Below are 12553 nucleotides of genomic sequence, written 5' to 3'. Positions count from 1 at the left end.
ACGAAAGTATCGTAATCAGATTACAGATACTTTTGAAAAACTAGATTACTTTGAGTATTACTTTTAAATTCAGAAAGGATGTTTGCGAAAACAATTCTTTGACACTTCTCTGTTTTCTCAATGACATTCAAATCAGCATTGAAAAAGGTGCATGTTTAAGTTTGTTCCACCTGAGGGAGTCTGACCAGAGACCACTATGATGACACACCAAATGGTTTGATGGATCGCAGGAAAAGAGCAGGAATAGGCTTTTGTAGGCTACAGTCAAACATTTCTTCCAATGGTGCGACTGCTGTCGGCATATAACGATTATCCAATTTGAATAAACGCTAGGAAGTAAGGACGACAGCAGTGGTGTAGTCTACGGCGATACGGATATCACTTACTACATAGCACATTGATGTAAATCACACTTCTACTCTCTGATTTAGCTATTTTCGCTTTATGGATTTTTTTGTTTTGTGGATGGCTGTTTACAAATCTAAATGTGTATTTGAACCAAATAATGGTTGAATTCAAGAAGTTTACATTGCCAATCAATCATTGTTTTTGAATCCAGTGGACAGCCAGTGAAAAATGTGATCTTGCAAGAGCTGCATAGTGCGGATCCCAGCCTATGGAATAAATGTAGGGCTTTTATTGCTCAATCTAATCCATGCTGATAAAAAAGAAGTCCTATTCTTGAAGATCAAGGTGTATGACATTTATTGGAATGACTAGAATTCTGATCGACTTTTAAATGATATCTTTACATAAAAAATCGAACCAACACATAAAGTAAAATTTTACATCCATATATGGCCAGCTGTTTCCACTTTAACATTGATTTATCCTGCAATAGATGAATTATTCATTTGGTAACATATATACGTAATCTAAAAGTAACTGAATGTAATCAGATTATGTTACTGAGTTTGGGTAATCCAAAAGTTACATTACTGATTACAATTTTGGACAGTTGACTAGTAACTGTAACGGATTACATTTAGAAAGTAACCTACCCAACCCTGTCAGTTAATCTGACTATTCTCTATTCATTGATTCAATTGACTTATTTAAGCAATTTTTTAATTTTTTAATGTTACTCCTTAATCACTATGATAAAGAAAATAATTATTCTTGGGTGTACTTTTAACAGAGCTGAGATTTTATTTGAAGTGCAACGTGTAGCAATACAGGTCAAGTCAGATATGGACACATATGTGGTGGAGTAGGAGAAAGATTGGAATGCTGTGAACCACAAGGTTTTGAGTTCAAATCCCAGGTGAGAACAACTTTAATATGAATTTCTATATGTATATGAACATACACAATGTAATCATGTGTGTCAAATATGTAAGTTGAAAAGTTGTATGATAAAAGCACTGTGTGTGTGTGTGTGTGTGTGTGTGTAACTAATTCCACAGCATTTTTTTGGTAAGATGCCCAAATAATAATTTATAATTGAATGAACATATGAGACAATTTGAGCAAACGCATAATTTTAAGTAGACAGAACTTTGAGCCCCCAAAAAATGATAAGTTCAGATAACACTTTGACCTAAAAGTTGAGTAAACAAAAAAAAGTCTATGGAAGCAGTTAATTAAGAATATTTAGTTTAAACAACTCCATTAAGTTTTTCAGTGTAGGCTATACTGTCATGATCGAAGAAAAGGCCGTTATGCATAAAAAGAAAGATCTGTGTGTGTCTTCGGGTTATCTAAGACGTACAGCATGTGTCTCTGTCTCTGTCTGTTCAACACACATATTCTTCCCAGACATTATCTTCGGCATATTTCATTGATCTTACATTGTAGAGTCTTTATTGACTTTTCCCAATCAGGGACTTAGGAGGCACAGAGTGGTTCGTGATGTCTGTATTGAGTGGTTTGTGATGTGTTTTGACATGAGGAACCCCCAATGCACAAAGGCACAGTACAGGGCCCTGTAAACACACTGTGCACTGCAGCTCTCAGTTAGACTTTTGACCTCTGTGGTACCTTACCTCTGTGGTACCATCAATAGACAACTCTCCTGAATCCCTAGCAAGTATCATGAAAAGAAATCCCTGTTGTTCACTTTGGAACATAATGTATTGTTGTCTCTGATTTTATGCTTGGTCTTACATGATGTGTGTTGTTTACTTCAGTAAAAGCTGTCACTATGAAAGACTTCTGATCAGATGGACTCCTGGGATGGTTGTTGAAAATGAGCGGGAGCTAGACACAGTAGGGTGCAAAGCATTGGATGATTGTGTATCAAATCAAATCAAACGTGATTCGTCACATGCGCCGAATACAACCTTACAGTGAAATGCTTACTTACAAGCCCCTAACCAACAATGCAGTTTAAAAAAATATGAATAAGAATAAGAAATAAAAGGAACAGTGCCTTGCGAAAGTATTCGGCCCCCTTGAACTTTGCGACCTTTTGCCACATTTCAGGCTTCAAACATAAAGATATAAAACTGTATTTTTTTGTGAAGAATCAACAACAAGTGGGACACAATCATGAAGTCGAACGACATTTATTGGATATTTCAAACTTTTTTAACAAATGAAAAACTGAAAAATTGGGCGTGCAAAATGATTCAGCCCCTTTACTTTCAGTGCAGCAAACTCTCTCCAGAAGTTCAGTGAGGATCTCTGAATGATCCAATGTTGACCTAAATGACTAATGATGATAAATACAATCCACCTGTGTGTAATCAAGTCTCCGTATAAATGCACCTGCACTGTGATAGTCTCAGAGGTCCGTTAAAAGCGCAGAGAGCATCATGAAGAACAAGGAACACACCAGGCAGGTCCGAGATACTGTTGTGAAGAAGTTTAAAGCCGGATTTGGATACAAAAAGATTTCCCAAGCTTTAAACATCCCAAGGAGCACTGTGCAAGCGATAATATTGAAATGGATAATATTGAAATTCACATTCTTAAAATAAAGTGGTGATCCTAACTGACCTAAAACAGGGAATTTGTACTTGGATTAAATGTCAGGAATTGTGAAAAACTGAGTTTAAAAGTAGTTGGCTAAGGTGTATGTAAACTTCTGACTTCAACTGTACATGTAGGTAGAATTATTTAAGTGACTATGTATAGATAATGACAGAGAGTAGCAGCGGAGTAAAAGAGGGGGTGGAGGGGCAGTGCAAATAGTCTAGGTATTCATTTGATTAGATGTTCAGGAGTCTTATGGCTTGGCAGAGAGACCTGTCTATGACTAGGGTGGCTGGAGTCTTTGACCATTTTTAGGGCCTTCATCTGACACCGCCTGGTATAGAGGTCCTGGATTGCAGGAAGCTTGGCCCCAGTGATGTACTGGGCCGTACGCACTACCCTCTGTAGTACCTTGCGGTCGGAGGCCGAGCAGTTGCCATACCAGTCAGTGATGCAACCAGTCAGGATGCTCTCAATGGTGCAGCTGTAGAACCTTTTGAGGATCTGAGGACCCATGCCAAATCTTTTCAGTCTCCTGAGGGGGAATAGGTTTTGAAGTGCCCTCTTCACGACTGTCTTGGTGTGCTTGGACAATGTTAGTTAGTTGGTGAAGTGGACACCAAGGAACTTAAAGCTCTCAACCTGCTCCACTACAACCCCATCAATGAGAATGGGGGTGTGCTCGGTACTCCTTTTCCTGTAGTATGCAATGTGTTCATGTGTTTGTACCTGTCCCTATTCAAATAAACCATGAATAAAATATAGTCTATTGGGATGTGTTTTCAGGACTGGGAGTTCCCTCAGTTCATGGGCGACCTTGATATGAACCTGCCTGGCATGTCCACCACACAGCTCAAGTTCAAACTTCCTGTGTGCAAGAGCATCTTCAAAGAGGAGTACCACATTCATATCACAGGTACGGACATCACCAAGCAACATGTATTACATACAAAACATACTATACTTTTTCCACATTTTGTTACGTTACAGCCTTATTCTAAAATGTATAAAATAAAATACAGTTCTCGTCAATCTATATATATCCCATAATGTCAAAGTGAAAATAGGTTTTTGGAAAATGTTGCGAATTTCTTAAATACAAAAAAATGGAAAATTCACATTTATATAAGTATTCAGACCCTTTAGTCAGTACTTTGTTTTATATTCATTTTTATTTCAACTTTATTTAACTAGGCAAGTCAGTTAAGAACCAACTCTTATTTACAATGACAGCCTACCCCGGCCAAACCCTAACCCGGACGACGCTGGGCCAATTGTGCGCTGCCCTATGGGACTCCCAATCATGGCCGGTTGTGATACAGCCTGGGATCAAACCAGGGCTTGTAGTGGCACCTCTAGGACTGAGATGCAGTGCCTTGGACGACTGCACGACTCAGGAGTACCAGCGATTTGGCAGCGATTACCCCATAATGACAAAGCGAAAACAGGTTTTTAGAAATTTTGCAAATGTATTAAAAATAAAAACAAAAATAGTTTATTAAGTATTCAGACCCTTTTTGCTATGAGACTCGAAATTGAGCTCAGGTGCATCCTGTTTCCATTGATCATCCTTGAGATGTTTCTACAACTTGATTGGAGTCCACCTGTGATAAATTCAATTGATTGGACATGATTTGGAAAGGCACACACCTGTCTATATAAGGTCCCACAGCTGACAGTGCATGTCAGAGCAAAAACCAAGCCATGAGGTCGAAGGAATTGTCCGTAGAGCTCCGAGACAGGATTATGTGGAGGCACAGATTGGGGAAGATTACCAAAACATTTCTGCAGCATTGAAGGTCCCCAAGAACACAGTGGCCTCAATCATTCTTAAATGGAAGAAGTTTGGAACCACCAAGACTCTTCCTAGATCTGTCCACCCGGCCAAACTGAGCAATCAGGGAAGAAGGGACTTGGTCAGGGAGGTGACCAAGAACCCGATGGTCACTCTTGAGGAAGCTCCAGAGTTTCTATGTGGAGAAGGACAACCATCCCTGCAGCACTCCACCAATCAGGCATTTATGGTAAAATGGCCAGACGGAAGCTACTCCTCAGTAAAAGGCATATGACAGCCCACTTGGAGTTTGCCAAAAGGCACCTAAAGGACTCTCAGACCATGAGAAACAAGATTCTCTGGTCTGATGAAACCAAGATTGAACTCTTTGGCCTGAATGCCAAGCATCACGTCCGCAGGAAACCAGTTCATCAAGCTGTGGGCCTGTATTTCAGCGGCAGGGACTGGGAGACTAGTCAGGATCGAGGGAAAGATGTACGGAGCAAAGTACAGAGAGATCCTTGATGAAAACCTGCTCCAGAGCACTCAGGACATTAGACGGGTACGAACATATTTGGAGAGACCTGAAAATAGTTGTGCAGAGGATCTGCAGAGAAGAATGAGAAAAACAAATACAGGTGTGCCTGTATACAGGTGTGCCAAGCTTGTAGCGTCATACCCAATAAGACTCGAGACTGTAATTGCTGACAAAGGTGCTTCAACAAAGTACTGAGGAAAGGGTCTGAATACTTATGTAAATGTGAATTTTCAGTTGATTGTATTTAAGAAATTTGCTAAATTTACAACAACAACAAACAATTATTTTCATTATGGGGTATTGTGTATAGATTGATGAGGGAAAAAAACACTTGAATACATTTTAGAATAAGGCTGTAATGTTACAAAATGTGGAAAAAGTCAAAGGGTCTGAATACTTTCCCGAATGCACTATATCTGCCCAATTGATTTAGATGGTATAGAGGTATACCACTATTATTTAAATGTTTTCACTCTCCATCTGGCCAGCTGTGATGGTTGCACCATGACACTGGTCTAAGATGAAAAGAGATCAGATACCTGTTGTAACATGTCTTTTTCATCCTACCAGCAGGTCTTGTTTCTGACATCCTCTTCCCCCTTGCTGAGGTGTAATGTGCCTCAATCAAATCAAATGTTATTTTTTTGTATGCTTCGTAAACAACAGGTGTGGACTAACACAGTGAAATGCTAACTTATGGGCCCTTCCCAACAATGCAGAGAGAAAGAAAATAGAGAAATAATAGAAGAGTAAAACAGGTAATAATAAAAATACTAATATTTGGATAATTGATCCAATGAGTAACAATAACTTGGCTATCCATATTACAAGGGGTACCAGTACCGAGTCCATGTACAGGGTTTGTAATTGAGTTAGATATGTGATGAGTCAAAAAAGTTAGTGCAAAAGAGTCAATGCAGATAGTCTATTTGGTGAACTATTTAACTAACTATTTAGCAGTCTTATGGCTAGAAGCTGTTCGGGGTCCTACTGTTGTTTCCAGACTTGGTGCATTGCCATGCGGTAGCAGAGAGAACAGTCTATGACTTGGGTGGCTGGAGGCTTTGACAATATTTAGGGCCTTCCTCTGACACCGCCTGGTATAGAGGTCTTGGATGGCAGGGAGCTTGGCCCCAGTGATGTACGGGGCCATCCGCACTACCCTATCTAGCGCCTTGCGGTCGGAAGTTGAGCAGCTGCCATACCAAATGGTGATGCAGCCAGTCTAGATGCTCTCAATGATGCAGCTGTTTTCCTTTTTGAGGATCTGAGTGCCCATGCCAGTCCTGCAGTCCACGATTAGCTCCTTTGTCTTGCTGACGTTGAGGGAGAGGTTGCTGTCCTGGCAGTCTCTGGCGTCTTTCCTATAGCCTGTCTCATCATCATCAGTGATCAGGCCTACCACCGTTGTGTCGCCGGCAAACTTAACGGTGGGGTTTGAGTCAGGCGGTGCCACTCAGTCATGGGTGAGCAGGGAGTACAGGAGCACTCGTAAAAAATTGTTGAAGGCTGAGCTGTAGTCAATGAACAGCATTCTCACATAGCTGTTCCTTTTGTCCAGATGGGAAAGGGCAGTGTGGAGTGTAATAGAGATTGCGCTCCACACTGTTTATCTATTGGGATGAATTGGAGTGGGTCCAGAGTTTCTGGTATGATGGTGTTGATGTGAGCCATGATCAGCCTTTCAAAGCATTTCATGGCTACAGATGTGAGTGCTACGGGGCAGTAGTCATTTAGACAGGTTACATTGGTGTTCTTGGGCACAGGGACTATGATGGTCTGCTTGAAACATGCTGGTATTACAGACTGAGTCAGGGAGAGGTTAAAAATGTCAGTGAAGACACTTGCCAGCTGGTCAGCGCATGCTTTGAGTACGTGTCCTGGTAATCCGTCTAGCCCAGAGACCTAGTAAATGTTAACCTGTTTACAGGTCTTACTCACACCGGTTACGTGATCACACAGTCCAACATATTCTCAGAGAGTACACTCTTCCATTTAAACCATCACCCATGTTTCATTACATTTCACAGCATGCTCCCAGGGACAACCATCAAAGTGGAGAGAAACGAATGTTCCGGTGCTAAATGTTAAACTGTTCAAACGCTCCCTGATTTACACTAGGTTGTTAACCCTAATGCATCGCACACTCATTTAGCATTATGTTAAATGGTCTAACACTATGTGACTGCTTTGACTAAAAGCTTATCAACGGTGTTGCGTCTCAGGAAAGGGAGGGAATGGTGTCACATGTACCCAGGGAATCATCTGCCTTTAGATAAGTAAACCTGGAGAGATTGCTACCATTACTGTAATGACCTCATTTCATTAAGAGTCCATGTTGGACCTATGTTAAGAGGAATTTACTTCCTATATGTTCATTAACCAATTCAATTGTGACAAAGAAAAATACTTTGTCCACTTATAAGAATTTGTTAGGTTCTTATTTGCATAAAATTGACAAAGATCAGTCTCAAAATTAATCTGTAGCGTTTATTCCCGAGAGCGCTGCCCATAATCACATGTACATTAGTTTACATATCACACATAACGTCATGTCTTACGAAAATGTCCCTCCTCCTCCTCCTGGATCATGACAAAGCTGCTTTTCAATGAAATTCCAACACATACACATTGCTTATCTTCTGCTACCATATGTTACACAATCTACTGCACGCCCAACGGTTTTTCCCCTCCCTGGTTGGGGACCAGACATCCTTCCTGTTGTTAGTTTCACTGTGGTCACGAGTTGTCTGTTGACCCTTCCTCTTGGCCTATGTACCAACATATTCTTTAACAGACAACAGCCCACTCTGTGAATTATAAGTCTATGCCAAATGTATACATTATTTAGTCATTATTGATTTTAAAAAATCCTTCAACAACCAGGTACCTGCAAGTGCCTTAACACACATACTGTCTGTCTTTCTGTGTTTTGTGAGTTGATTACCTTGAATGAATTAGATTCATAAAAGCTTTCTAATTTGTCCCAACAGTACAGCAATCAGTGAATGAAAGGACATGTCAAAGTCAGCTTGGGCACAAAACAATATACAATTCATCTTGAGTTTTTTTCATAAAGAAGTTACTGTAACTGCCACACCGTTTCTTTCTCCCTGCAGGTAAGTGGTTCAACTACGGCATCATCTTCCTGGTGTTGATCCTGGACCTGAACATGTGGAAGAACCAGATCTTCTACAAGCCCTACGAGTATGGCCAGTACGTTGGTCCAGGGGAGAAGATCTTCACCGTGGAGGAGCCCCACACTCTGGGTGACTTCAACCGCAGCACGCTCACCTACAAGTGGCGCTCCAGCAACGTAGATCCGCTGACCAACCGTTCGTATGTCCATCGGGACATGTTCCTGCACAGCCGCTACGTGGGCGCCAGCCTGGACATCAAGTGCCTGGCCTTCATCCCCAGCCTGGCTGCCTTTGTTCTCTTTGGCTTCTTCATCTGGCTGCTGGGACGTTTCCAGGACAGCGAGACCTTCCCGGAGAGCCAGGTGGACAAGACGTACGAGAGGATTAAGAGGAAGTCTCCGTCGGAGTATAGTAAGGACATGGGGGTCACGCCAGAGGAGGTGCACATCTCTATGAGCGAGACGCTCAAACGTTCCGGAACCCCCATGCTGCTGTCAGTGGACGGGCACTTGGCTCCGCACACCGCCAGCTCCACCAACTCCATCTCGCCTGTTTCCACGGAGACCCAGGAGACGCACCCCAGCATAGTCATTGACAGCGCGGAGACGGGAGAACCAGCGGTTTCCTTTGAAGTCAGTAAACTGTCACCGCCCTGACCTTACTGCCCTAAGGGGAAATACTGCCACTGTCTGCTGCTGACAGACACATAGCCTGAAGGGAGGGCACGAGACCAGAGAATAGAGACTAAGACCAAACTGAAAGACAATTTCAGTCCAGATCTTTTCAGTCTGGGTGGATATTGAACACAACACTGATTGAGTGTTCCTACAGCAGAGGATGTAGCTACACTGGCCTCTTGGGTTCTTCTGGACTATTTGGTTTTGCGACCAGTCTTTTTGTAAGACCGTGTTTTTAAGATCTCTAAGGTGACACCAACACAATGACAAACAGGTTATTTTTAACCTCCCTCACTGCAAAGTCATATTGTCAACATGGTGCTATCGCTTGATTTGACGTTTTTCTAATAGCACGGTGTATTTTCTTATCGTGACGCATTTTGGTGCCTATGTGGGAGAACTACTTCTACAGTCGATCGTGACCTCGGGACTATAAGGCTTTATCGGCGCAAAGAATAGTTCTGAGATATTGAGCATGAAAGTTTCACATTCCAGATCTCAGAACTGTTTTGTAGTGAATTCTTCATTCATAACCTATTAAGGTCCTCACCTTAAAGGTACCTAAATAGCAGAGTACCAAAATCCTAAGACATTTGTAAATCTTTTTTTTTTTTAGGGGGGTGCAAACACAGATAGAACCTTATGGTTCTGAGATGTCAATCTGGCTTCAGCCATAAGATTCTATCTGCCACAGAATGTTGCAATTATTTCAATTTCAAAAGAAAAGTACAATCATGTAAGGATTAAATAAAGAGAATACCCTTCTTTCCAATCACATCATCAAATATATGAATTAATGTTCATCACACATCTGATAAACTGATAGTTCACTAAAATGCCAAATACAATATATCCTAATAGCATCATTGGTCTGGATGAGTAAACGGACATATTTTTCTGGTCTCTGACACCCAAAGTCAGTAAACTACTTCCTAGTTATCAATCAAATGTGTTACTGTACGTTAGTAATTTTGGTAAAATACTCCTTCCATGGAGGTTTTTCGTATTGATATAGAACAAGATATAGACAGCAATGCCTCTCCAATGGGCCTTAAACATGGTCTAAGGCTCCTGTGTTTATTATTATTTATTTTTTTACCATAAAGGGCTTAAGTGATGGCCATTCTTCTGTAAAAGTGATGAAAAAAATCTGTCATTGCAAAAGAGGACCAGAACCTATGATATCAATAATCGAGGACTTTGGGCTATAAGGTTCTATCTGCAAAATGTATGATTTTGAGATAATAAGTATTTTTCAAGTCCCAGATTTCAAGACTGTTTTGTGATGTCTTCCTCTTTCATGACTCAAAAAAGTATATCACCTTACTAACAATAGTTTTTGATTGACAACCCAGTCTTGTGTGATTGGATTGCAGATAGTACCTTACAGCGCCAAGTTCAAAGGTGTTTGCGCAGATAAAACCTTCAGATATTCTTTCCAATGGTGAATGGACTTTTTCACAATTCAGACATATTTTACATGTGAAGGACCTAAAGTTGCAACTCTTTTGTGAATAATTAATTTAAAACCTTATAGTCCCAAGGTCTCGCGATGCATGACACCCAATTGTCATGGCTAGTTTATTGTAACACTGCAGTTTTACAGCTGAAGAGGTGGCCTTGATAACCCACATCCACTAAAGGACCCACGTCCAAAATACAGTATTATAGCTTACAGTCTATAGCTGCAGCAAAACAAATGATGTCTGATAGTATGTGTCTGTCTTGTTCATTTTCAGTGTTTCACTTGACTACGTTTACCTTTTCAGACTTCATGACTGATTTATCAATTCATTTGTCATCCTTGATAATTCTCACATATCCCATCTTCATGCGTTTATTTTCTTGTAGTCAGAGAAATGACTGGATTGCTAAGCCTCATGATGATGATGATAATAATGCTATCATAATGACCTATTTATTTTCTGGATGTAAGATAGCTCCTAGGCATCATCTATTTTCAAATAACAAACAAAAGTCACCTCATGGTCGCTTATCTATCTGGTAATTATACTCAAACAAATGCAAATTAATGAAAGGTCATTTGCCCTTGGCCTGGTAAATGTGCTTTTGTTATACAAGGGGGGAGAAGTTCACCAAATCTAACTGCTGCACCTAATTGCTGCACCCATATCATATACCCCAGCAGTATACTGTATGTACCACAATTACGACCCTGGTTCAAAGCCAGTATTGGGGTCATGGTTTGGTTTGAGAAGGACACATGGAGACCTATTTACTTACAGCTGACAAGCAAAAGATAGTGGGAGATTTTCTGAGTTGTGAAAGTTGTTATATCACATACGTTAGGTGTGTGACTACTGTATACCAATGCTCTGTTATTGAAGTGTTTTCTAACAATGCCTTTGTGTGTGTGTGTGTGTGTGTGTGTGTGTGTGTGTGTGTGTGTGTGTGTGTGTGTGTGTGTGTGTGTGTGTGTCAGAGAGGGTGAGGATGGCCAATTCTGTGAAGAGGTCAATGTAGTCAACATAAGTGGTGTATGACCCTTGGTTCAGTGATCCCCCTCTACACTTTACAGATCAAAGTCCTTCATTACAGCTCAACTTATTTCATTTTGGAGATATGGCTGTGCAACAGGCAACACATTGCTAAGTGTATGGGGCAATGGCTAAATGAGTGTGTTTATCTCACTTTAAGTAATCTAGTGATATATTTGTAATGTATTGTGCTTCGGGTGAAACTTAATGTTCCCCCTGCTGTTATACATGGTATTGTATTGCATAACTGACAGATAGTTTGCATCCTTGTGTGTGTGATTGTGTGTTTTTTAATAAACAAAGGATATCTCTTTTTAACATGTTGGCTACAATAAATGTCCGTTGAATAATGCTATCAATAAAATGAATACATTTTGCTACAGGCTAGTGTGACGTGCCCTTAATTATACTTTGTGGGGTTGACAAAGAACATCCATGTGAGATACACTACATGACCAAAAGTGCTTGTCGAACATTTCATTCCAAAATCATGGGCATTAATATGGAGTTGGTCCCCCCTTTGCTGCTATAACAGCCTCCAGTCTTCTGGGAAGGCTTTCCACTAGATGTTGGAACATTTTTGTGGGGACTTGCTTCCATTCAGCCACAAGAGCATTAGTGAGGTCGGGCACTGATGTTGGACGATTAGGCCTGGATCGCAGTCGGCGTTCCAATTCATCCCAAAGGTGTTAGATGGGGTTGAAGTCAAGTTCTTCCACACTGATCTCGCCAAAGAGCTCTAGAGTTCCTCTGTGGAGATGGGAGAACCTTCCAGAAGGACAACCGTCTCTGCAGCACTCCACCAATTAGGCATTTATGGTAAAGTGGCCAGACGGAAGCCACTCCTCAGTAAAAGGTGGATGAAGGCCCACTTGGAGTTTGCCAAAAGTCACCTAAAGACTCTCAGACCATGAGAAACAAGATTCTCTGGTCTGATGAAGCCAAGATTGAACTCTTTGGCCTGAATCTCAAGTGACACGTCTGGAGGAAACCTGGCACCATCCCTACGG

General features: G+C 41.0%; 1 protein-coding gene across 2 annotated transcripts in view; it reads left to right on the top strand.

Moving 5' to 3' along the window:
* The window catches only part of LOC112218412 (transmembrane protein 117), a 60752-nt gene extending 48829 nt beyond the window's left edge, over positions 1–11923 (top strand). For both annotated transcript variants that reach the window (XM_024379176.2, XM_042301439.1), the window contains exons 7-8: positions 3703–3832; positions 8348–11923. In XM_024379176.2, the coding sequence (XP_024234944.2) occupies positions 3703–3832; positions 8348–9024 (807 nt within the window). In that variant the 3' untranslated portion in view covers positions 9025–11923. The remainder of the gene's footprint in view (positions 1–3702; positions 3833–8347) is intronic.
* Positions 11924–12553: the final 630 nt, after the last annotated feature.

Source organism: Oncorhynchus tshawytscha, linkage group LG19, assembly GCF_018296145.1.
Source record: "Oncorhynchus tshawytscha isolate Ot180627B linkage group LG19, Otsh_v2.0, whole genome shotgun sequence".
NCBI classification, from domain to species: Eukaryota; Metazoa; Chordata; class Actinopteri; order Salmoniformes; family Salmonidae; genus Oncorhynchus; species Oncorhynchus tshawytscha.
Note: the sequence above shows the minus strand (reverse complement) of the source record. Positions and strands in the feature narration are given on the sequence as shown.